The 27,331-nt window shown below is 40.3% G+C and overlaps 3 protein-coding genes across 6 annotated transcripts in view; all 3 read right to left on the bottom strand.

Moving 5' to 3' along the window:
• LOC134533294 (large ribosomal subunit protein mL39) overlaps positions 1-10,519 on the bottom strand; it is a 191,545-nt gene extending 181,026 nt beyond the window's left edge. Inside the window, exons 1-2 of one of the 3 annotated variants that reach the window (XM_063370765.1) lie at positions 10,433-10,519; positions 7,035-7,139 (exon numbers count right to left, since the gene is read on the bottom strand). In XM_063370765.1, coding sequence (XP_063226835.1) covers positions 7,035-7,071 — 37 coding nt within the window. In that variant the 5' untranslated portion in view covers positions 7,072-7,139; positions 10,433-10,519. Of the gene's footprint in view, positions 1-7,034; positions 7,140-9,196; positions 9,283-10,416 lie in introns of those variants that run through there. The other 2 variants (XM_063370764.1, XM_063370763.1) reach the window with 2 other exon arrangements.
• Positions 1,023-6,590, bottom strand: LOC134533292 (uncharacterized). Its single transcript, XM_063370756.1, has 2 exons — positions 5,986-6,590; positions 1,023-4,457 (listed from the first exon to the last, which is right to left on the bottom strand). Exons 1-2 carry the CDS (start codon positions 6,245-6,247, stop codon positions 2,383-2,385), a joined length of 2,337 nt encoding a protein of 778 aa, XP_063226826.1. The 5' UTR covers positions 6,248-6,590; the 3' UTR covers positions 1,023-2,382.
• A 2,395-nt stretch (positions 10,520-12,914) lies between the features above and the next one.
• Positions 12,915-27,331, bottom strand: part of LOC134533293 (zinc finger and BTB domain-containing protein 49-like) — a 32,605-nt gene continuing 18,188 nt past the window's right edge. For both annotated transcript variants that reach the window (XM_063370758.1, XM_063370759.1), the window contains exon 4: positions 12,915-14,205. In XM_063370758.1, coding sequence (XP_063226828.1) covers positions 13,854-14,205 — 352 coding nt within the window. In that variant the 3' untranslated portion in view covers positions 12,915-13,853. The remainder of the gene's footprint in view (positions 14,206-27,331) is intronic.

The raw sequence follows: 27,331 nt of genomic DNA, 5'->3' as shown, positions 1-27,331 counted from the left end.
GCACGCAGCCCACCGTGAGCTGCGAACAGCGAAAATGTTTCCGTTGTAAATGTACAGTGCATTACAGAAGCCAATGTTCAATGTCTGGGAAACGTGCCTTGACCGGGCGTGCGAGTGGTCGCCACGGTCGTCGCTTGAGGAAAGCCGCTCATCATTTGTACAATAATTTTGTACATGTTCGTCTGTTTGGTGAAATTGTTCCGGCCCTAATAGATTCTGGTGCTACCTGATCATTAATCAGTTCTGAATTGTTCGATGCATGTTGCATCAAATCTCCGCATTTGTTAAGCCGTGTTAGTATCGGCTATGACGTAAAAATTTGTCGCCAACGGCGTGATTGTTACGTCAGACATGGAAGTTGAACTTCACTTAAAAATTGCGGGTTTCTCGTGGAATTGGCGATTTAATGTTGTTTCCGGGTTATGTCACCCGCTCATTCTAGGATTAGATTTTCTGGGGAAAACACGATGTTTGTTAGACGTCGCTAATCAGGAATTAGTATTCGGCTTTCATCCTTCAAAGAAAATGTAAGTTGGAGTAAGGCGGTGGCCCTTGCCATAATGTAAACGTTTGTTGAATTTTGTGTTTTTTGTCTAAATTCCCTTTCGATCGCCACCTTGAAAATTACGTTTGGATTTCATGTAATTTGACTTAATTTAACTTCACTTTGTTTGTAACTGTTCTCCTCTGAGTCGTTGACGTATGTAAAACGTAACATAAATAATTCATTTTAAGAAAATGTAACTTACTTTTGTAACACACGTAATGTGCATAAGGCAGTGGGTTTTCCCTGCATTTTGACAATCATGTATTTTGGCAGTTTCAATGCATCTACCTTGTGACGCCCCCTTTTGAGGCCCCTTAATGGGACCGCACATGTTTTGTACCACGTTGCGCTGGCGTAAAATCTCACCTTTTTTGTAGCCTTGATAATGGCTCGTTCACTTTTGCTGTGTGTGTTAAGCAATTTAAAAAAAACCATATTGGTTTGTTTGTTACGTAAATGATCACCTTGTTATATATTTTTTTGTTTGGTTCTATTAAAACTTTATTATTGTTCTAATTTGTTGTTGTGTTACAAATACCCGTTCTCAATCCTTGCCATGCTATGGCGTCCCACCCCGTCCTTATGCCTATAGGCATTACGTCACATGACAGCCTCTATTTCTGTGCGATGTTGTTCACCCTAATGGACGCCCCCACGACATTCCAGACCAAAATGGTCTGCATCCTGGACTGGTACTTCGGCAAGTTTGCCGCAGCCTACCTGGAAGACATGATCATCTGTTCTTGGATGTGAGAGGACAATGCCCATCATCTCTCGCAAATCCTCAAATGGCGCATCACATACGGACATAACTGCCTTCCCCACCTGTTAAATGGTTTAAGCAACAATTTATTATGTAGTCACATATTCTGTACTATTATGTTTTGCTAATATTTAAACAATGGCTTTTTAGTTTTTTCTAAGAAGTATTTATGTGTTTGCCATATGTGTTAGGCCCATATTTACATTGTTTCATGGTTTTTAAGGTGTTCTGATGATTAGCTCACTTTATAGTGAATAAGCCCCTAGATGTTCCTTTTACCTGTTTTGTTTATCTGTGCACATGTTTTTGTGTTTTTTAATATACATTTTTAAGTGTTGCTGTTTCTTCTTTATTCGTAAATGTGTGTTAATGTAATTTTCATTTGAATTTTTTTTTGCCATGGTTTTTCATTTGAAAAAGCAGGTGCAATGTTTTCCCGGTGCGTAATAGTTAGAAATACATTGTGCTCAGTAGCTGTAAGGAAGGCCTCTGGAGTAAGTCGAAGTGCTGTTGCCATGTGCCATGATTGGCCAATGTTTTTTAATGTATTTTTGCGATTGGTTAAATATGATGTCACCAGACGTGATTTTTTCTTGTTATTTTGCAAGTATAGCCTCATTGCGAGTATTAGAAATGTTTTTGCGGATGCTGTGCTGTGATTGGGTGGAGAGATCACGCACCTGCCATTTCCTTCAGCTACATGGCCTTGCTCATCAGTCAGCTTTAGTCAGGGTGGCCACTCTATTATTAAAACCAAATTCCAGACTTTTTCCAGATTTTTCCAGGTTTTCTTAAGATTTTCCAGGTTTAAAAAAATTGACATATATGTGGCAAAAAAATATATTTTGAAATGGTTTTTCAATTGTTTTGATTAATGTTGTTTACCGACATCAAGGACACTATAACAATAATCACTTTAAGAATTTATTAAAACCAAGAATACTCACCAATCAGTGAACAAATTACAAAAACATTTTGAAGTATTTTGAAGTGTTCTTGATATAAAGTGTTATTTTATTTAAATAAAAATCGCTGATACAAAAATTCTCACTTTTCCACACACATGAACCATTTAAAGTTTTTTTATTTCTTCATCAATGAGGGCTGCCTCTTTTAAGGCATCATTCATTATTTTCGCCTTTTTTGCCTCCAGTTCCCTTAGATTTTTTTGAGCTTCTCTTTTCTTGTCCCTTTCACTTTTTTCAGCCTCTACCTTCTTTCTTTTACTCTCCAGATGCTCCTTATAACGCGCACAAGAATTCCTTGCATAGTGGATAAGCGATTTAGTAATTTGCACATGTTGCACACCCTTAGAATTCATGACAGCATCATACACAATTCTTTGTGCAATAAGACTATCCTCAGTTTGATTTTCAACCAGACAATCCGAATTTACGGAAAAACCACGTTCCAAAGCAGCATTTCCATGGGAAAGAATAAGCAAATGCTTGATAAATAGTAGTAAACTTGGAAATGATTTGCCAGATTCCACCATAACCTGCACGTAGAACAAATCTAGACGTTGATTCTGGCGATGATAAGACTTCATGGCTTCTCCCACGGAAGCTATCTGGATAAATTCTTGGTATTCTTGCAGAATCTTGTCAGCGGTGGACCCCGGGATCTGTTGCTTTTCAACTAGAAGTTCCAAGCATGCTTTAATTCTTTTCTCAGCAAGGTTTGGTTTACTACGTATCAACTCAGGGTTGATACAGGAGATTTGTCTAGTAAGACTATATGCAAGTGGAGAACGCTGCAGAACCTTTTGAAGGAAGCCAACATAAAATGATCTACAGTCATTTTTAAATTGTAGCACAACCTTCTCAGCAAGCTGACCTCGTACCTTCTTCAGAGCATCTGTAGCTGCAAAACCAATGTCCACCTGATTTGCCAGCAGAAGGTTTTCATTTTTCGACAAGTCAATGTTTGTAATTGATTGAGCACTTTCGATAACCTCTTTTCTAACAACTCTCTTAAGCACAGTGGTTGTGAGTGCCTGAAGTTCTTGATGCAAGAATGGTGCCATTGGGTCATCACTCTGAAATTCTCGTAGAAAGGGTTCTACAAGTGATGCTCCAGCAGTGAAAAAGGCCAGTTTGGCACCCATCATCTCATCCTTTACAGCACTACAAATAATCTTGAAATTTTGGGATTCTTTAAGAGCAGGAAAACTTCGTTTGAAGTGTGAATCTTTAGGTTTCACTTTGTCCTTTATTTGCTTTTCGATGGCTTCAACATAAGTCTTCATATGTGGCAGTAGTTCATAAGCTCTTTCAGCAACTTTCTTATTTTCCACCCATCTCACACAGCAAAATTTAAGGGGGAATACAGTGCAACCTGTGCAAGATGAGAAATCTGCTCTCCGCAGAGGAACATCCTTGAAGTGATAATAAAGCGCTCTTAAGAACCCGACTACACACCATCCTGTCACTTTTATTCCTTCTTTAAAACCACCATGTACAACATGAAGCCCACAGCTGCCAATGTTGATTAGGTCAAAACCTTCACGACCTATTTCTTCACGCAATTCAGTAACTAGATCCTTAGATAGCTTCCAGTTCACAGAGGGCCCATCCATGGACACTTGAATAATTTTTCTCAAATTTTCATGTCCTAAAACATTCTTGAGTCCCTTCAATAGATCTTGGGCTCGAGTAGAGCTTAGGAAAACTGACGTGAAATACCTAGACTGCACCATGTTGAGTTCTTCATCCCAGAAGCGGACATGTATATCCATTTGTTCACGCTGAACAACCTTGTTTAGGCTTTCATCAAAACCAATAACAATTTCAGATGATTTTTTTACCAGCTCCTTCAATTCTTTTTCAAAATATGGAGCTATGCCATGGTTAATTAGATAACCAATCTTCGAACGCTGCAACTCCATTTTTTGAGTGACCGCACAGTCAGGAAACATGAGTTTCATGACTGATACACTTTCAGCTGCTTTACGAAGTGATGTGTGACCAACAATAGTGTGAAGAGCCCACAAAATTTCCGCCCTCGTAATATGTTCCCCCAAAAGGAACCTTTGAAGAACATTTCGATTTGGAGTCTCGCTGGTATCGATAGTTGATACCAAGTTATCTACAGATGACTTCTGATCAGGATCGACATGATTCGCTTGTTCATGTCGTGCAGCAATACCTGAAACAATGGAACATGCACACTGTTGTCTGCTCCCTACCTTGGGGAAGGAATAAAATCAATAAATATGCAATAAATGTCTGCGCATAAACTTATTTTACAGTATCGCATACTAGAGTTTAATCCCACCTCGTCTACTCTATTTTGCGATACCAGTCTTCTATTTTGCTAATTATTCTCCTCTGTGTTACTTTTACGCAGTTTGTAGCTTTGTACAAACTGTTATATTTCACGATTCCAACAAGTTTCCACGTTCACAAAAATATTTTCCTTAAAAAAACTGTATCGGAAAATAGAGTATAACCCATCCGCTCAACTCTATTTTCTGATACAACTTTTTCTGTATCAAAGAAAATGTAGCAATAGACGTGGTTTCGAGAAATATAACGTGCAAACTTAGTCTAAAAACATTCAAACTGCATATAAGACACACAGAGAACGAGAATAATTAGCAAACAAATACTGGTATAGCAGGTACTATCCGACACCGTTTTAATTTTTACGAGCAAAAATATACCTTCAATGTCCTTACACTAAAACATACGGCACTTACATGGCTGACCTAATCGCAAATGTTCTAGAACGCCACAGCATAACAATTATCTGATAATTATTTTTCATTTTATTTTTTATTGGTATTATGTATTATTTATAAGCATTATTTTTATGCAGCTGACTTAACCCAACCAACCTATCACTTTGTTTTCCATACCTTCTAGAACACGATACAAAATACTTTCGTATATTAAAATAACGTTTTTACATTTAGCTAATTTTTTTTATGTAGCTGACCTAACCTAACCAACCTTTCACTTCTTTTTCAGTACCATTCAGAAAATGATACAAAATACTTTCGGGTAATCAAACAACTATTTTTTCCGTAGCAAATTTTTAATTTAATTTTTCTTTGTGTAGCTGACCTAATCTAACCAACCTTTCACTTTCTTTTCAACATCTGAAAAATGTCTTCGGGTGATGCATTTTACATTTAAATATATTTCCTACTTACCTAACCTTGCATAGTCATATTGTCTTTCCCTACAATGTGCCCCGGCTGTTATTCAGCTACCAAACATTTGCCGGCATTTCTATGTTACACTGTTGCCACACCTTTGCTTATTTTTTTTTTTCAAAATCAATTATCGCATGTGGCTACCAACACTGCCGCATTTTTATTTACTTTCATACCTACCTTCATCGAATGTGTCATGATAGTTCCCCTACTTCCGGAATCGAATTTTAGAGTTGACCCTATTCTGCTCGCAACCATTTATTCATTATTAAATTATTCATTTTTGATTGGGGGACATGATTTGACTCGCGATATACTCGATTCCGCGATCAATCGGGGCGCGATGTGCCGGGCGTTTACTGTACAACGTGAAACTATAGGCTGTATTTCAAATAAATTGTAAGCAAATGCACACACTCGGCACTCTCATTAAATCTATAGAGTTCAATAGACTCTTCAAGCATTTATTTAACACAAAACAAAAATATTAATAAAACACTAGTAACTGTAACTTACCTTTGCTGCAAGACGGAACAGCTTCATGGTGTTGACCAGGATGAGTGGAAAAAAATGCAGTAACGTACATATTTCTATCTTGGCATGACTTCGCATTTTGGTGAAATTTCGATTTGGCGTGGCTTAAAAAGGCACCTCTGCCCATAGTATCTAACTTAAAACTTTTCGCACAGATCTTGCACTTTGCGCTACCTTTGTCTTTAGGGTCCTCGGTGGCCCACGGAAACTCCACCTCATAGCGACAGGAATATCTCGTTGACATGATCCTAACCTCCCTCCTGCATTCACTGCTACAAGATACTCATGCTTCCAAAAACTACAAACAAAAAATTATTCACGTTCGTGTTCCGCTAAACAATCGACGCACCATCGCCATCTTCTAAACCCTCCTCATACATCACAAACGAAAAAACTGCGCAATACGCCAATAAGAATATAAGAACGCATATAATTTTGTCATTGGTTCCTACGACCGATCATTGCAACCAACTGCTGAATTCAAACTCATGTACTACCATTGTATTACCCACGCATTCGTGGAGCGTATTACTGTTAGAAACGATGTTTATGGTGGTAGACCTGGGTAAAGTTTTTTTTTTTTTCATTAGTCATTTAGAACAAGTAGAGGTACGAAAACACGAACGTCTTCAAATACGTAAAATGAATGTTTTGACTTCCCGTTAAGTCGTAAAACACATAGATATAGTAAATAAACAGCTGAAAAATTAATTAAATTCGAAACTAAAGCCGACGCAGTTTCTTGCAAGTCAGACGCTGCGTGTAAAAGCGGGGCACACAAACCAACTTTTCCCTAATGACTAGTAAAATTCAAGATTATTTCCAGATTTTTCCCGGGTCCTTTCCAATTCCAGACTTTTTCCAGGTTTCCCGGTTTTTCCCGGGTCGGTGGCCACCCTGCTTTAGTACTAGGTACCAAGAGGTCGTGTGTCAGGGGGCGACTCAAAATTAACAAATAAATGGTTTAAAGAGAGGATTTAGTGGCACCATTGTGCATAATCAACTTTTTTTTTGTTTTTTGAAACACTCACCTAAAATTTTTTCCACCACAGTCGTCAGTATTAGCATGCCCCGATTTCAGGTAGCCATCGCTCTGGGCAGATAATATTTAGCCGCCCCCTTCTTTTCCAGTTCCCCTGAAATACAATACAATCTTACAAATTTAAGCTTATTTATTATAAGTTTTAAAACAGCACATTATGCAACTAAATACTAAGGGTTTTCAATGACATAGGCTGTTCCAGGGTAACAAATTTAATATTTTACAACAAAACAGAAACAACAAGCTGAAAAATATGCTCAAAAAATATTTTGCTTCATGCAAAGGTTTACTAAAACAAAGACACTGGAGATTTTATAAATTCAAACACCATTAAAAAAATATTTTGTAAGTAAAAAACAAATAATAGAACTTTGCAATAGGTAATCTATAGTATGACACTAAAATACTGCAAGTAACATAGAATGTTGATTTGAATCTAACATGGGATACTAAGATTGACATCGTCCCGGGCTACGCCCTTCTGAGCCAGATGTGCCACGACCCCCACTCTCTGCGACCCCGGCGTATGTGTGTGTGCGTGTGTCGACCCACGCCCACCGGTGTGACGTCAGTGCTTCGCTCCCTTGAGCCAGCCTAAATACTTGTAACTTGCTTATTTCTTCCCTACAGTGTTTTATGTTCCAGCAGACGGAGTATTGCTTTTCTTTAAATTGTAACATTAATAATATTCCGTGAACCAAACAATGCCGAGCGAGGACGAATACTCCAGAGGCAGACTATTTTTAATATTAAATTACAGCGAAACCCCTTATTTACGTTACCGTTATTTACGTTTTCCCGTTATTTGCACTATATTCTTCAGGTCCCGTTTGGTTCCCATATAGTCCAATACAATACTTTCCCGCGAATTACGTCTCAAAAATCGAATCAATCCCGCTATTTACGTCACGTAACAACCATAAACAACCAGAAAATACCGTGGAGCTAGTAGGCAATGAACATTTTAAATAGCAAAATATACATATTTTATAACATGAAAAGTTGCTTTTATTTCTAAACATGTAATAATTTAAGCCTAGGCGTGTAAAAGTACGAGTAATTATAGCAGGAGACAATCTAAAATGCACGAGGGAAAAACGTAAACTCATGAATGTACAAACATGGCTGCTTGTAAGTTCTGATACTGTATTTATGTCACAACTTAGCCGAAATACTGGTACGAGACATAAACTTCACAAGATAAAATGAGCGGTGTCTTGGTAACTGTTTTATACGTCTTTTATAATTTGGGAAGTATTGTACAGTTGACGCCATATTTTTTAAACTAACCATTTATTTCTGGGGATCGTAAATAATTAATTATTGGTATCAAGACATCATGATAAACGTAAACTTGAACATGTCACGGCAGCGAGAAAACTGGTGCGTATACCAATAAATTGGTATTAGAACTGGATAAAATTGGTACACGGGAGGTGGAGCTTATATTTTTTTCCGCTAAGCTCGCATCTATTGGTTGGCGGCTGATGGCGTCATGAGTCTGGGCGGAGCATAGAGTGCGCATGCGCCGCCGCGTCGTTACAGCAGCTGACCAAGTACAATGACCTTTCTCCGCGTTTGGCGCGCTATTGACGGTAAATATTCATCAATTTGCGGCCTTTTCTTAAAAATTTTTTTACTGTGAGCAATGTGTATGTAGCCCGTATTTGTTATAAACCCTGCCGGTTGCAACTGTATTTATAATTTGGAGAGGCAAATAATCTCCTTGAACAGCTAAAAAAGCAAGCAGAAGAAAATTTCAAATTTATTTTTTAGGAAGTAATCAGAAAAACATTTTGGCTTTCATTCTTTTTTTATTTTTGTCAAATGTGGTAAATTAATAATTGATTAAATACTAAAGTAAAATTTGCTGTTAGTGTGTTTGTACCTGCATTGTAGTATGTGCTATTAAACAAAAGGAAAAAAATTCTAAATAAGGTAAACTGTACTCCTTTTTATACTTTTCCCTTTATTTACACTTTCCCGCTTTTTACACTTTTTTACTTTGTCCCCATGAAAAGTGCAAATAAGGGGTTTTGCTGTAGTGTACACCAATTAGTAATATAATGATATTGTTTGCAGCCAGTAGGCTAATTTAATTAAGGGTTTGTGTGTGTTCATTCTGGTGGCACGCTTAATTTTAATACATACGTTATGTAACGGCCATTGGCCGGATGTGAGTTGTGGGCCCACCGCGAGGGCGCGCTGGGAAACGAGTCTGTCGCCGCGGCTGCCCGAGGTACGGAGCTTCACACGCCCGTCGTCTGCAACTCTGGTAGGCTCGCACTGGTCGTCAACGCGCATACAGCAGGAACTGAAGAATTCTTTACATTGTATTAAATTAGACTGCACACACTTCTCATCGTACATATCGAAAGTCAGCAATGCCGATGGGAATCGGTGAGCGAGCAATCCGTATGGTCTGCCAATGCTAATGACTCAAAAGACAAAGAGGACAGAAGCATCATTCCGGAAATTCCGATGCTCCGAATGCAGTGAGCGCACTACCTTGAATTAATCAGATTTGAGCTGTGTATGCTCTGATAACCAATGTGCATCTACCTTTAGTCTACTCTCTGTACACATAATACATAAGTATGACACATTTACATACATTAAATTGTTTTATTTTATACTAATTGCTGTTCATTTAATTATACTCACAGTTTTGCAGTGAGCACAGCATTTTCTATCTGATGTATTAAGCATGCATTTAAAATTAAACTCTGTACACTTAAAAAAATCAATTTGTTTTATACTTCGATTTTAATAAATAATAGGCTATTAAGTGTACAATTAGTACAGTGCAGTAATAAAAATTTACAAAATCACTTTAATTATATTTGCTTACATCTATTAAAATTATGCCCGGAGTAGTTTGTATCAGTTTCTATAACAACTGCTAATACACTCCAAGGACTTGTTAGGAACATCACTGCCACACTGTCTGTCTTCTGAACTGTTTTTTTGTTTGTACCACAGACAGGGCCGTTTTATGAGAATGCGAGGCCTGGGGCAACAATATTCCGAGGGCCCCCCCCCCCCCCCCCCATTTTTTTTATTGTAGTGATAATTTTCAGATATGAAAAACTCATATTTGCATTGACATGTATGTATGTAATAACTAACATAAAAAAGGACAAGAAGTACCATAATGAAATGCAGCCTCTATTCGCAGAAATATGAAACATATTTATGCAGGGAAAACAAAATAATGTATAACAACAAATTTTCTAGTTGAAATGGAGTAATATTTCATAGCCAACACCCACCCCCAATATTTCTATGTTCATTTACGAAAGTCTTAAATCATTCTCAAATATTTACACAATTTTATGAGTAACAGATCCCGACCAATCAAAATTACATACCTATTTATTAACTCACTTTGCAATAAACTTCTTCCTTGCCTTTTTAGCAGCAAACAAGTTAATGAGTCCATCAAATGAAATGCTGTTCACAAGATCATGTTCTGTAGAAATCACCGCTAACGAGTTTAATCTCTCTTGTGACATGGTAGATCGGAATTGATATTTCAGAACTGATAGTTTTGAACATGATCTTTCACTTTCACAGTTTGTGATTGGTAGTGTCAAATACAAGCGCAGTGCTATTGCTACATTTGGAAATACATCAATTATATCACTGTTATATAAGTGCTGCAAAACCTTTTGTGGCGTGAATGATGTAACACTGTCTTCAACTTGTTGCTCTCTGAGAAATGATGATAAGTGTAATAATTCATTTGTAATAACAGGCTGCAGATCCTTTCTGTATTTTCTTACCAACTCGGTAGCACTAGATTTGAGTTCATCTTCACTTGCTGTAGTTAAGTTACAAAGAAACCCAAATGTTGAGGTAATATCTTTGTAGGAAGCAGCTCTCTTCTCCAGTTCCATGCGGAGCTTATCAGCAATGTATAGAAATGTGGAAATCCTGAAATTCTCGCGGGATGTTACAACAGTTAAAAGTTCGTCTTTTCCATTCAAAACCTCTTTATTTTTGGAAGATCTAGCATCTACAAAAGTTTGTAACACATGGTTGCTTAGTTGTGTTGCTTTAACTTCAATTTCATAAAAATTATTTCGCAAATCGGAAACTAAATCTTTCAAAGAATTCATCAGTTGATGACCAGTTATGACATCGAGTCCAGGCTTCTGTAGATGCTTGGTTACTGCACCGAATCTTTCCATAATGTCGTACCAAAATACGGCCATAAAAGCAAATTCTAAATATTGAATTTTCTTCATGAGGGAGTTCACTTCCATCCTTGTGACTTGCGTATCATTTTTGTCGTTGAAAATATCATTAAATGCACAGGAAATCTCATCATAATGAATGACGAGAGTTTTCAATGCATCATATCTGCATGACCACCTTGTTTCCGACAAGCTCTTGACAGTGATTTTTGGCTTTCCGCTATTTCCTGTGCTTTCCGAAATAACTCCTTCAAGAACTGACCACCTGTGAGTGGAAGCAGCGAGAAATGAGTACAGCTTTTCTAAAAACAGAAACAGTTTTGTTGCATGAATACATTCACCAACGCTGTTTTTTCCTACTAAGTTTACTGAATGTGCTGCACATGGAACATACAGCACAGAGCTGTTTATTGATTTAATGTGCGCTTGCAGGCCCTCGTATTTTCCTGGAATGTTGGCTGCATTATCATAGCTCTGACCTCGGCAATCCTGGATATCAATGGTGTTGTCTTTTAGAGTACAGGTTACAACTTCACTTAAATTTCTTCCTGTGTGGCTGAAAATTGGAATGAAACACAAAAACCTTTCCAAAATGTTACCGTTAAGGCAGTATCTAAATACAAAAGATAACTGATTTGTATGGGAAACATCAGGTGTAGAATCAACTATCAGTGAATAATATTTGGCCTGTCTAATCTCATATAGCATGTGTTTCCGAACTTCGTTGCCCATTAGCTTAATGAATTCTTCACATATATCAGAAGAAAGATACGATACATGACCTTTTCCTTTGTTCCCATGTATCCTTAAATGTTCCTGTAAAAAAGGATCAAACTGAGCAAGGAGTTCCGAAATTCCTAGGTAATTACCATTACGAGGTGATCCAAGCATCCGATTATCACCACGAAAAGGAAGACCACGACTGCACAAAAATTTTACAACTGCCACTACTCTAACAAGAACATTCTTCCAGTAATATGTCTCAGTCACTTGTGCATCTAAATGTGATGAAATTGACATTTTCTTATTATTTCTTGAAACCCATTTTAAAGAACATGCTTTGTGTTCAATACTGTTTTCATGCTCCCTCAATTTTTCTTCTGTTTTCTTCCAATTAGAAAAACCATTTACAAATTTTGACAGTTTACAATTACTGAAAAGTTTGCACGCAAAGCAAAACACATTTCCCAGACATTTAGAGTAAGTACAATAACCATTTTCAAGAACTCTCACAAATGCAGATGATGTTAGTTTACGAGTACATTTTGGATATTGCCTAGCAGAAGCTGAGTAGTCTCCATCATTATTACTAAAAAAAAGTCCGGCCCCTTATCAGCACAATAACTAATCATTTCGTCTGTGATATTGCCAGGCCATGCCGCAGGATCTTGCTGGATTTCTTCTATTAACACTGCACTATCAAACTCTACACTTCTTTCAGTCCTAGCACAGTTTCTAGAAGTTATGGGAATTTCTGAAGTTGTGTTAATGAGATTACCATTATCTATTTTAGTTACTTCTGTGTTTTCTTTTACTTCATCAGAGCTTGAAAGTGGTAAAGTCAAAGGCAACTTACCATCACAATCACATGGTTCTAGTGTTTGAGGAGGTTCATGAACCGGCGTCGATGTCGGTGACTTACTCAGTAGTTATAAATAAAACCATACAAATTACAGCACGGTCTGGTTTTATTGTGGAATCATGCTTTACAAAACTAAATAAATATGTATCTAAATTTAAATACAAGTTATTATTACGCCATATATAAAATGGGATTTCACTTTAAATAATATTATATTTTTTTGATAAAATTTGAGGCCCCCTTGAATGTGAGGCCCGGGGCAAATGCCCCTTTTGCCCCCCCCCCCCCCCCCCCCTAGACACGGCCCTGACCACAGACCTGCTGTGCCGAAGTCTGTGTACTGGCAAACACAATCTCTCTGTCACTAACCCCAACACTCTGGCTCCTTCAGTGCCTCTTCTTACCCTTCTTTCTGCTTGTTTCCTTGGTCTGTCACCAGTCATCTGCTCCAACTCACTGCGGTTCATTGGATCCTGACCTCTGTTTAAAAAGCTCCAATGTCATCCATGCCTTCATGTCAGCTTCATATGTACCTGTTGCGGAATGCTGGTGATTTGCAGATTTTCGTAGACTCATCAGCACTGTGGGCATTGGGAGATTCGTAAAACTTCAAATGTTCATTTATAACGGATACCACTTGTTTACAAGAGTTTCGTTAGTTGAGCCTCGTGCACTGAATATTTGATTTTGTATTATTCCCCACCTTGGCTAAAATGATGCAGCCAACTATATTGTAATGTAAAAGTCATCTCTCTGCAGCCAAATAGCCCATTCTGCTAATCTCTCTTTGATCATAGGCCCACTTAGGGCAACCCATGGTGCACTGCAAGAAAATCTATTTTAAAAGAACTGAATACATTTACAAAATGCTGCAAATTCCAGCCATAATTTGGTGTGTACACAGATGTGTTCTAGAGACAAGTTGGTATTTGGTGAAATTCTCACATTTAAGTAAGAGAAACGTAAACTAACAGATGAACTTGGTTCAACTTGTCATCCACACCAAGGTCGTAGCGGAGAGAGCAGCTCATGTCCGCTGCTTGCTGAAGCCGTGCTTGTTGCGGATGTGACGCTTGAGAGAGGGCAGCTCCCGGAAGTGCCGGTGGCAGTGGTCGCAGGTGAACCGACGGCCTCGGTGCGACGACAGGTGGCGAGACAGCCCCGAGGGGTACACGAACACCTTGTCGCACAGCGGACACTCGTGCAGCACCATGTCGAGTGGGTCGCTCCTGTGGAGACGCGCGTGCACTTGCAGCCCCTCGCGGTTGAAGTAGCTGCGCCCACAGTCCTGGCACGCGTACGGCTTCTCCCCAGAGTGCTTCTTCAGGTGGTTCTGCAGCGTGCCGCGCTGCGTGAAGCTGCTGCCACACTCTGCACATCTGTCACACCACATGTCTGGTTTAGGTAAGCTCTTTCAATGAGATATTAAGGCAAACAGTTCAGTTAGGATTTTGGAGCATCACTTTATGAAATAGTGGGTTTCAAAACCTTGTGTTAGCAACTGTATCAGAAGGTGTGAAGTTGTCTACACGGTAAAAACATGTCTCGTCCTTAGTTCAAAATGTAAATCTTATACCTTTTGGCATCAGCTTTGGGGGTGCTAAAAAATATAAAAAATGTTTCATACACTCACTTAAGTTTTAAGGTCTCCCAAAAGCCTCAGCACAAGATGTAAGAACACCTCTACATTAAATAATGTTGGTAGTTGATGGGAATTTGGTTCATAGATACATTAATTTACAACTTCCTTGGTTAAACAATGAAGAGCCTGGAGATCCCCATGGGGAGATTACCATGGTGGGACCAGGGTGTACAGGCACCGCATCAAATAGAAAGGATACCCTGTAACTAAAGCCACGAGAATATGACCATGTCCAAAAGGTACGTCCTGAAGGAGAAGACACAACATGATCTGGAGCTATTACAATGGACACATGACCATTGTGTGGCTTGGACGTAAAAGCACTTTCTGAAGGAGAGGGGATATTGGGGATATTGACACCAGTGGCGTAGCCAGGATTTGTGTATGGGGGTGTTAAGAAGCATGCACCCCCCCCCCATATTAAATTGGGGGGGGGGGGGGGGGGAAGGTTTGGTTTTTAAGGTGTAAAATAGTGCTATTTTAGCAGTGTTCGGTACTTAAATTTAAATATCGTAATGGTAAAAATTTTATTAACTTTAATATGAAATTTGATTGAGTGATGAATAAGAAATTAATTAAAGATTTGGTGCTAAGGGGGAGGGGGGGGGGGGGTTGAACCCTGATTGAAATCCTGAGCTATCAGCACGGGGACATGATCATAGTTTGGCCAGGGTATACAATGGAAAGTATAAAATAAAAGGGATAACTCAACAACCTGGAACTATCGCCATGTGGACATGAACATGGTGTGGCTTGGGCGTAGAAGGCCCTGTTTGAAGAAGGGGATAACATGACACCTCGTGTGTCCTCCCCGTGTCAGCCAGATGATGGCTGGTGGTGGGATAGAGTTTGATCGCTGGTGTTTACTCCACATGTTTTCCTGCAATGTGGGTGCCGGCCTGGATTTTGAAATTTTTTTGAATATCTAGCTGGCAGATCAATTACCCCTAATTATGGTAGTTGAAATTACCTTCTGTAATGTTTACTGTCCTTGCCACATCCTGTACAAATTTTATATTAAATTTTTGTTTTTTTATTTTAGTGACTTTAATAAATTATTTTTTTGATTCATATACCAAATATGCTGGTAAAAAAAAAACAGTTTATTCGTCTTTTGCAAAAAGTGCTGTGACTTACAAGTAATAAAACTAAAACTAAGCATCTAAGACATAAACACCTCAAAATAAGATTTACTATGCTATCGTATTAAAAATTTACAATTTTTTTCCCCACTAGTTGTGGCGTAGAGATGCCACTCCCTTTTGTTTCGCCTTATTTTAACTAATTTTTTTGTTATTTAAAAAGCTGTAGCTTTATTTAATTACATTAATAACTTATTTTGTTCTTTAATTGTTAGATTTTTGTTATTTTATACCTATGGTAAATTTTAGAATGTGTTATGGTGGGTAATGTATTTTATAAGATGCCTAAATGAACTAGAAGCTGCAAGAGCAAACTTTATTATTTTAAGTCTTAGAATTTAGGTTAAACTAATATTTAATTTCCATATTATTCATTTGCTAATGTGAGCGTACAAACATTTAAAATATTTATTTACAAAAAACTTCATGAATTACGAGTGTTTGTGCACCACAACCAAGTGGGTGCGAGAAAGAAAGTGTGTGTGTGTGTGTGTGTGTTGTGTCCTTTCGTAAGTTGGCTGCAGTGCGACATGTTGTAAACAAAAGGGGATTATGGCGGGACGCGGCTACGATGGGCGCGGCAGGTCTTGTGTTGTGTGCGAACAACGAGGTGCAATATGAGTACCATGAAGGCTGCGATGTGCGGCATTAGTGTCATCTACATAACACTGGCGACGAGGTCGGAATAACCACGCGTTTTCGGGTCGCATCGGGCACGTTGATAATCCGCGGCAGCATAACCTAGATGGCGTCGTGGAACTCGTTTGGTGAGTTTGTTCCGGGCCGGGATGCCTGGCAGACGTACGTGGAACGGGTGAAATACCTGTTTATAGCGAATAAGATTACGGACAAAGAGGAGCAGAGAGCCATATTTTTTACGGTATGCGGGGCCGAATTGTACACTTTAGTGGCGTCGTTGTGCCTGCCGAAAGCTACCAGTGAAGTGGATATTAAGGACATTTTAGCAGCATTGTCCAATCATTTCAACCCCAAGCCGAGCGAAATCGTGGAAACTTACAAATTCCACAAGCGAGATCAACAGGAGGGTGAGTCCATCTCAGAGTATATGGCCGAGCTACGGCGTCTGTCGGCCCACTGTAACTTCACAGATTTGAACAGAGTGTTACGGGACCGCCTGGTGTGCGGGGTGCGCGACAGGACACTGCAGCACGCAATGTTGGGCAAGGTTGATTTAACCTTCCAGTCCGCCCTGGACATGGCGACTGCGGCCGAAGCAGCGGGTCGGAACGCAAGTGATCTAAGAGGGGAAGTGAGCGGTTTGACGGGAGCAGTAAATCGGTTAGGCCTAGGTACCTCCAAGGACCGGCACACCGGACAGAACAAGTCTAACCTGGGTTGTGAGGACGGGCCACACAGGCGCACACTCGAGCAGCAGGCTTGCTGGCGCTGTAATGGATCGCACAGTCCAGAGAATTGCAAACACCGTTCCTCAAAATGTAATTATTGTTCCAAGCTGGGACACCTTGAACGGGCATGCATATCGAAACAGAAACACGGTTCCAGGGTGCAGGGGACATCAAGAGGGGCCAAAACAAACCCTAGTAGCGGGGCTTTTCATGTAGCGGATGGACCAGATCCAGCTGGCGAGCACTCTAGCCTGTACAGTCTCTACCAGTTACAGGCAAGCACCCCCAGGAATCACCCGCCATTCAAAATGTGGGTACAGGTGGACGGTAAAGACCTAGAAATGGAGGTGGACACAGGGGCCGGATTTACCGTTATAAGTAGCGAAACATTTGAGAGGTTATGGCCGAGCAGACCAGAGCTTAAGGCCGCGAATCTTCTTCTCCACACTTGGTCCCAGGAGAAGCTGCGGGTACTAGGGGCACTGGAAGTGCGTGTACAGACGAATGTTGCAGATGTACAGTTACCACTCTTAGTGGCAGATGGGCGTGGACCGAGTCTACTGGGGCGGAGCTGGCTAGAGCCCCTCGGAATTTCAGTAGAAGGGGTGCACACCATGCACTCGTTAGCAGCAAGCATGGCCGCACAGCACCCCAACGTGTTTGCCAGCGCAGACCTGGGGCACTATGTAGGGCCCCCAGTGAGCTTAGACATTGAGCCAGATGCCAGACCAATTTTTCGTAAGTGTCGGCCTGTGGCATTTGCACTGCGCGATGCCGTAAGCAAAGAGATAGACAGACTCGTGGAACAGGGAGTGTTTGAGCCAGTAGCGTATTCTAAGTGGGCAACACCCATTGTTGCTGTATGCAAAGCAAATGGTTCTGTCAGATTGTGCGGCGATTACAAGTGTACTGTGAATCGGGTGTGCCAAAGCGAGACTTACCCTTTACCAACTACAAATGAGGCTTTTTCCAAATTGGCCGGTGGTAAGATGTTTACTAAATTATACTTGGCTGATGCATACTTGCAGGTGTCCGTGGATGAGTACACCGCCGACCTACTGACGGTAAACACCATGAAAGGTCTGTATCGGGTCAGGCGGTTGCCCTTCGGCATCAAGTGTGCCACGGCGGTGTTCCAGAGACTGATGGAAACCTTACTAGCAGGGATAGAAGGAGTCGCGGTGCTGTTAGACGACATCCTCATCATGGGAGCGACCGCTGAGCAACACTGGCAGCGGGTCAACCAGGTCCTGGGTCGGTTAGAGGCAGCTGGGTTACGATTGAAGGAGAATAAATGCGTGTTTGCCGCATCATCCGTTCAATTTTTGGGGTTCAGCGTAGACAGTGCTGGCATACACCCAACGACAGCCAAAGTGGATGCTATACACCTTGCACCGGCACCCACCTGCAAAAGGGAACTACAGGCTTTTTTAGGGCTACTCAACTTCTACGACAGTTTCCTACAGGGTAAGGCCAGCATAGCCGAACCACTTTACCGTCTCCTGGATGCTGGGCATAAATGGGAGTGGACTGAGGTTCATGAAGAAGCCTTTCACGCTGTAAAAGAGCTTCTTCAGTCAGACGCAGTCTTAGTACATTATGATGCAACGAGGCCTGTGTCATTGACATGTGATGCTTCAGAGTACGGCGTGGGGGCAGTTCTGGCTCATGTGGAAGAGGATGGGAGTGAGAAAGCCATAGCTTTCGGGTCGCGCACATTGCACAAACATGAGCGTAACTACGCACAAATAGATAAGGAAGCGCTCGCAGTAATGTTTGGGGTGGTAAAGTTCAGGCAATATGTGACAGCAAGACCCTTCACAATTATCACAGACCATCAACCCCTGTTGCGGTTGCTGGACCCCACCAGGCAAACGCCAGATTTTCTATCGCCAAGGTTGCTACGTTGGAGCCAGTTACTGTCCATGTTCGATTACAGGATCACATATCGGCCAGGACAGAGCATTGCGCATGCGGATGCTTTAAGCAGGTTGCCGTTGAAGGTTACAGAAGTCCAAGTGCCCGCTGCGGGAGACGTGTTGATGTTGGAGGCATTGCCAGATCCCCCAATTGAAGCAGCCAGGATTGCTGCACTTACAGAGGCAGATCCAGTATTGGGTGCGGTCAAGAAGTATTGCGGTGGCGGCTGGCCACAGAGTGGCGCAGTGGCTGATGAGCTCCGCCCGTACTTGACACGACGGGACGAGTTGTCCCTGTACAAGGGGTGCATCCTTTGGGGCAGCAGAGTAGTTATCCCCTCGGCGCTAAGGCAGGACCTGTTAGTAGTGCTCCACGCAGCTCACAATGGCGTGGTGAAATCAAAGGCAATAGCACGCAGCTACATGTGGTGGCCAAAGATGGACGACGACATTGAGAGAATGATAGGGCTGTGCCAGCAATGCCAACAGTCACGGGCAAATCCACCCCAACGTGTACCTGCTAGTTGGGAACCAGAAACCAAACCTTGGGCCAGAGTACACATAGACTTTTTTGGGCCGTTCCAGGTCAAGGTTTTCCTTCTCGCTGTTGATGCCTACTCCAAGTGGCCGGAAGTCAGAATAGTAAGGTCTGCATCATCAGCATGTGTGGTGCGCGAACTGCGGGACATTTTCAGCATTCACGGGATTCCAGAATGTTTGGTCTCTGACAACGGATCCGCGTTTGTGTCAAGTGAGTTGGGAGTGTTCGCAAGGAAAAATGGTATCCGGTTAGTGCGCACAACACCTTTTCACCCCTCTAGTAATGGGCAGGTAGAGCGCATGGTCCAGACGGTCAAAGGGAAACTTAAAAAGGGGGGCACGGGTGACTGGCAGACCCGGCTAGCACGAACATTGTTCGCACTGCGTACCACCCCAGTCACTGGAAGTCACAAGACACCAGCTGATCTGCTCATGGGTCGTGCCCTTAGGACAGCTTTGGACCTGATTCAACCGAACCCCAGCAAGTCGCCCTCAGTACAGCCACCAGCTGAGCGCCATAGCAGACACTTCAAGGCAGGAGACACAGTGTGGTACAGGGCTTACTACAAGAACACCAAGTGGTTGCCTGGGACAGTACTAAGCACACAGGGTCACCAGATATTTATAGTCAAGGACGACATCGGAGGAGAGCATAGGCGCCACAAGGATCAGATCAGGCACAGGGTGCCCAGCGGATCGGCTGAGGCAGATGGGCACCTGCCTGCGCGGGGAGGGCCCAATGAAGCAATCGAGAAATGTGCCGCGGTCCAGGTTCCACCTAGGGGAGAGCAGCCCATGGGTGAGCACGGCACTCGCAGCACCCATGACAGGTGGCAACAGGCAGCAGTAGAAGACACCGCAAGCTGTGAGGACGACACAAACCCCTTTCGCGGATTCAAGATGAATGAAACCGTTGGCAGCGGTACCAGCTACGCGGAACAGCTCATCCAGCAATCCATCGAGAGGGATCCAGCCAGCATCTGCATCAGGGGAGGACCAGCGTTGGGAGAGCCCATCGCGGAATGGGAGCACAAAGGCACCAGTGACTCTAGGAACGACAATGCACGGCTCGCCCAGGATCCGGAACCATCGGAGAGCGACCAGGCGGCTGGAGCACGACGGTACCCACAGAGAATCAGCCACCGACCCAAGAAGTGGGAGGACTATGTACTGTACCACTAGTGTAGCATAGTGTAGTAAGATATTTGGCAAGGTTTTACTGTACTGTGATAGGGAGCTTTTAGTAGGGAGGAGGTGTTGTGTCCTTTCGTAAGTTGGCTGCAGTGCGACATGTTGTAAACAAAAGGGGATTATGGCGGGACGCGGCTACGACGGGCGCGGCAGGTCTTGTGTTGTGTGCGAACAACGAGGTGAAATATGAGTACCATGAAGGCTGCGATGTGCGGCATTAGTGTCATCTACATAACAGTGTGGATGATGTGTCAGTTAGTCAAAGGTCTTGGTGTGCAAGATTATGACCAAGCATGCGGTAAATGCGACCTGTGAAAATGTGTCTGGAAGTGCAGTGAAATTTGACCGTGAGTTTTCTGCCTAAACAACAAGCTGGTCGTGAGAATATTTTTAAGAACGATGTGAAGTGCTTCACAATATTTCTACCCTGTGTTTTGCACCTGTGTCGGTGCGAATTTTGTCGTTGGAATCAGGTAGGCCTTCACTCGCAGGTATTGCATCCCGATTGATCTGATTCGCTCAGCAAGGGCTTCACCTCTGCGCTGATCGCACGGGTATCTCCCCGAGGGGGAGACTCTTTCTACTGCTTCGCTCGAAATTCTTGTGGATGCCGGCGTCACCGATTTTATACTCTTAGTAGACTTTCTGGAGCTGACTGAAGGGGTTGGAAGTGTTGCGTCCTCTTGGGCCGACCCGACGCCCGAAAAGTCCAGAAAGGCAGTGTTTATTCACGCCACTCCGTGCGGCATCCTCGGGATACCCACAGAATTTCCATGCCACTAAAAGGGTCATTGAAAATAGCATGAGGCGGGACAGTGCGAGGGCAGCAGAAGGGGTAAGGGGTAGCAAGGACCCTTGTAATCCGGCCCGGCATGCGTGGCATGCCTTACGTCAGTTGCCGTGCAGGGCCGCCAGCCAGCCCCGAACCCGACACGTGTCACGGTCCTGTCTGCATTCGCAACAATATATATGTGTATATGTGTGTGTATACTCACACACAAACATATACGATTATTATGTTATATTTCAGAAATTTTAACTACTGTGACGAGAGTTAAGGCCTTGTCACATTGTTTGTTTGCAGTTTGGCTATACCTTATTTGGTGCATGTGAATCTGTTTATAAGAGTGACTCTGTCTAGCTCATTTAGTTGTGTTACGTGAAGTTAAATAGTGCTGCTTGCATGTATGCGCAAAGCGCTTGCGTCGTGTAGTGTAGCTCTACGAGTTAGGGGTAGCAGTCCCATCAAAAGATTATTTTTCTTTTTTGGTGGCAGGTTCATGAGAGAAACAAATTAAGCTTTCACAGCCCTGGTACTCGCTAGGGAATAATTGACAAATGGTTGTCAGTGTTTAATACTCAGCGATACTAGTAACAGTAAGTTAATGTGCACCAGAATGTAAACCAGTCACAGGCACAATGAAGTTTGTGCAGTGTAAGTGGGCCTGTTAATACATAGTCAAATTGGGTGGACTAGGCACATCCCGATGTCATCAAAACTATAAGTGGACTTTTACATGTTCTATTCTGGAGTCAAAATTGTCTTTGCTGACCTAATGAATTATTTATTGGAGAAAATTTAATCTTTACACATTAGTCCTTTCATGTTTGTCCCACTTTTATGTACTTTAATGGTGGTCAAGCAAAATTAGATTTTTGCCATTATTTATTTTGTCCTTGTTTTCGAGGGGTTACTAGAAGTGCAGTGACTCAAATCTCCTTGATATTAAATCAAGAATGTCCATGTGCAGAAATTTTAATTGCAAGTTTATTATTTTCTAATCTCATAAATTTTTATCAACTTCTTGTAATATATATATTTTTAAATCCCGAAGATACAGTGTTAACACTACTGTTTGGTTCCTTTCCAAGACTGGTCTCACATCAAAAGTAAATAATAATAATATTAAATAAAGAAAATATTCAATACAAAGTAGTGAGCAAGGTTACCCCAGCCTTTCTGATATTGAGTTTATTGCAGTTCCTATAATGGAGAAAATTGTTTAATGTGTATTGTGTAGTTAACGTAATTGAGTAATTTTGCTAGTGTATGTAATAAATGGGTTAATCCTTGAGCTGTTAATATTTGCATAAACGATAGGGTTTTGGTAAATAGTACTATATTTTACATAGATTTTTAATTGAACGTATATATTTTTGCAAGCTGCCTAGATGATTGTTTTGAAAGTTTTGTTAAAAATTGAAATTCCTTTTTTTTTTATAATTTTTCTTATGTCACATACTTAATTTAATATAAATTTTGAATCTGTATTATGTACTTAAGCTTATTATATAATTTAAATAAATTTCTGTCATAATATGAGCTTTTTGCCTAGCTTAGTGCAAAACTACTATAATGGCTATAAGTATGTGTTTTGCTGATGTGTTAGTGTGGTAGAATTGTATGTATTTTGATCTTGTCAAAGAGTTAACAGCCTGTGCAAGGTTTCTGTTATATGGATTTCTTATAGAATTTTCAGGTTTGATACACCTAGTTTTCCAATTAACTTATTTAATGAGTTTATTTGTTGGTGATGTACCCTGTGAAAGTTATATCCTACCTCCTATAACCTTGTTTTTAAAATAAAAGTTTATTTAACGTAATAGGGCCTAGAACGGTACACTACTGGTATGTGGGGATGGGGGTAGAGTTACACCTCATTTATCCAAACTAACTGGGACTAAAGACAATCCCGACAAACTGAAATCTGGATAATTCTGTAATATGGGTCATACGCAAAACAAAATTCTTACATAAGCAGATTAAAAAAAAACAACTAAGTTTTGTAACAAAAAATAAATAGTATAGATGCCTTATATCGTTTACAAGAATTTAAAAATACATAATAATAACATTTTACATAATTTTTTTAGCAAAAAATTCATCCACTCTCTTCTGTTTTAAATATGTATGGTGTTTAAATGAAACAAGGTGGCACAAAAACTTTATCGTTAACAGTTCAGCTGCAGTGGTGTTGGGCTGACACTCCAAGTACCCGTTTGTCAGCTGGCGCGCTGTCTTAATCTCAACAAAAAGCATTTTAATACCTTATTTCTACCATCCATGCAGTAACTGTGCACTGAATATAAAAACTGAATATTTGGCATACTTGTAAATCCGTTCTTGCTAAAAGTAAAAAAAAAAAAAAATGTCATTAAATAAAATATCTACAAATCTGATCTGGATTATCCGGTGATCCAGATTATGGACAACCGGATAAATGAGGTTTTACTGCATTTATTTTTAAAATCAGAAGTAAACAAAATTTTTCTGTCTTATTTTGAATGTCAAAAGTGTAACATTTCATCAAGAAGTGCCCAAATTACACTTTAAAATGTGGGAATAGGGATTGGGGGGGGGGGGGGGGGGGGGGGGTGTTCAAGTGTTATATGCCTAACTAATTTAAAATTACCAAGCCAACTGACTGAGCTATATATTAAGTCATTATAACAATTACTTACACAAATAACTAGTGAGCCATTCCATTTCAATTCAGGCAAGAGCGTGTCAGGCATAGGCGTACCCAGGGGGGGTGTTTTGGGAGATCAACCCCCCTCCCCCCTCCCTCCCTGAAATAAGGCAAGAAAATTATGAACACTCATGTCATAAGCTCAATTTCTAAACACAGAGCAACGAGAGAAATAACGTCACCAAGCAGCCCCATTGGTAAGTAAACGTAAACAAATTTTAATTGCAGTGGTTGGTTCATGATAGGTCAGTCTAAATTCTCAAATCGTGGTGATTGGTATATGGAATAATCAGTTCAACTCTACTTTGATTATGTTTTAGATTTGCTTAGTAGAATTGGGCATTGAGTAACAGTAATGATTGCGACCTAATTTCATACAAAACTCTATAAAACTATTAAAACGTTGGGGGAGGGGATGGGATGTTTTTTGGTCTGAAAATCTGTCAGTTTGTAGTCCTAACATTGGTTAACAGCATGCACTTTGTTGGATAGTGTGTTTTGCCTGTAACCATTTCTAGTTTGTTTTTTTGAAAATTTAATTTTCTAAGGTCTGCACCCTCAATTAACAAATATGTTTTGTTGGTCTCTAAATATGAGATATAATTCATAACTGGTTCTGAAATTGGGAAAACCTTGGGAAATATGACTATTCCCAGGTGCAGTAAAGGGAATCCCTGGTAGCTTCAAGGTTCCCTGGTGACCAAAAGGGGAATCACCTACAGGACTACAAGGGAATCCTCAAACTTTTGCTGTTACAGTTGTGTTATGTGTGTTGATGGGTGATGTTAAGCTAGTGAACTAAATCATGTCCGACTTTTATAGTACCAAGAGAATTAAATGTGTGGACTACATTAAAAGGCACAAAAAAAGTTTGTACAAAAGTAAATGCATGAGGATGTGTAAGGTACAGTAGAACCCTGTTATAATGTTTTTCAAGGGAGCACAAGAAAAAAACATTATAAGCAGGAAAACGTTATAAGCAGGAAATCTCAATTTAGCACTTAACAATGTTTGAGTTTTGTACCAATGGACTCACCAAGCTATGTAAACAACTTTAATGTTAAAACCAAAGATAGTATACTTGATACATGTATTTTCTGAAACAAGCCAACAATTTTTCAACTTCGTATTGTTCCCTGGTTAAATTTTGTTTTTCTTTAAAGATACACTGCCACATTTTTTGTAAAATTGTCTCACGATTCATGATGACAACATTAAGAGTGAGAACGTCTATTCCTTCGCCACCTGAAATTGTTTAATTTTGGGATTCCTACGTATGAATGAAAAAAAAATTATTTGTAAGCAATAGAAAACACTTTTAGTTATGCCCTTGCTCAATGGTTGGCAACTTAAATATTGTAGGACTATGTATGTATCTGAATACCCACTGGAATGGCAAGGAAGAGAAGAGTTGACTAAGTGTGCCAACTGACACGTAACTATGAACATTGTGTACCTTCAGTATATTGCATAAAATTGTATTTTAACAAACTTCATGTATTGTATGGCAGTGATTGTAAACATAAACATACATAAAGGAAACTTTTTATCGTAAGTGTTGGAATAATTTGGTTTTAAAACATTTTTTTCCCATTTATTGAATGTTAGAAAGCAAACATTATAAGCAGGAAATTACACTATTTATGAACATTATATGCAGGAAATAAATGCATTGTCCTTATGGGGGAAATATTGGGACTTTAAAAATATGACATTATAAGCAGGAAAACATTATATGCAGGAACATTATAACAGGATTCTACTGTATATGATTTAGCTGATGATATTCAAAGGTTTGTGAGTGTATCTGTCTCAGTAAATAGAAATGATATTTTGTGTAGTAACCATACTGTGTTACTTCTGGAAATAGCTGATGAACCTGCAGAAGAAATACCCATATCAGAGAATTTTATTCCGGAGGATGAACTTATAAGTGTTTTAAATAGCAGTCTCATCAAAACATTAGACATAGGAGTATGACCATTGAAATCCCCTTCAGAGGTGAGATTGGATAGGAGAGAAGTTTATGCAAGGAAAAAGAAGATAAAATTATTTGACAAGTTAAAAACTGTAGCTGTGAACAAATTACAAGACATACATCACATGCATGTTTCAAGTGAGTCTGAAGATGAAATGCCTGTGTGGGTCAACTGTAATCTATGGTTTTCTAATATTGACTCAGCTCTTCGTACTTGTAACTACAATGGAAAAGTGCAGCTACTAACATTGGTACCACAAACATTTAGTAAAACTGAATTGAAGGAAAAATTACCTACAGTGTCAAAGTACCTCATTGATAAATGTCGCACAGTTATAAAAATAAGGGAATTTATGCTCAACCTGACCCCTATAGTGGACATCCTTTACCTACACAGATACAAGCTCTAGCATTATCATATTACCTAGAAGATAGTAAAGATTGTTCAAGGGAAAGTCCAAACAAAATAAATGTTATTTGCATTAGATGGTAATAGTGAGAAAGAAAAAAAAAAGGTTAAAAGATTCATGACAAGATCAATCAAAGAGGCGTACAAAGCATTCAAAAAAGATAACCCTTCTATAAACACGGGTCTTTCAAAGTTTTAAGCCTAATGGCCAAGATGGGTGAAAATTCAGCCAGAACAGACTGTGCGTTCTTGTATTTACTGCAGTAACTTGCAACTAATCCGTGTAGCTCTTTGAAATATAACAAATAACAAAATTGAGGAAGATCTTCTACTGAAGTGATTGTGTGACGAAACGAGGAGTGAAGATTGCTGGCTCGAGGAGTGTGGTGACTGTCCTGGCACAGAAACATTAACTGTTGAAAATTTTGGCTTGGATGAAGGGGAAGAAGTTACATTTGCGATTTGGGAACATGGTGACCTTATAAAAAAAACTGTACCCGTAAATAATTTTCTGGAACATGTAAGGCATTGGGTTAAGAGAGCTGTTCCTCACAGTTACATTAGGAAAATACAGAGGGAAGGAATAGCTGAAGCAAGAAGTTCCGTCCAACAAAATATGCTCTTGTTTTACATTTTGATTTTGCTGAGAACTGGTTGGTTGTATTGTCTAATGAAATCCAAACTTACCACTGGCAAACTGATCAGCTTTCACTGTTCACCTGTGTCGCATACTTTGGTGCGGAAATAAAAAGTTTTGTTGTATCCGATGATACAGCTCACGACTCTGCTCACGTTCCCTGTGCATTAGAAATTATAAAACTGGAAATTTCAAAATTTTGCCAGTCAT

Source organism: Bacillus rossius, chromosome 6 (assembly GCF_032445375.1).
Source record: "Bacillus rossius redtenbacheri isolate Brsri chromosome 6, Brsri_v3, whole genome shotgun sequence".
Lineage (NCBI taxonomy): Eukaryota > Metazoa > Arthropoda > Insecta > Phasmatodea > Bacillidae > Bacillus > Bacillus rossius.
The sequence above is the reverse complement of the archived record's forward strand: the minus strand, read 5'-3'. Positions and strand labels throughout refer to the sequence as shown.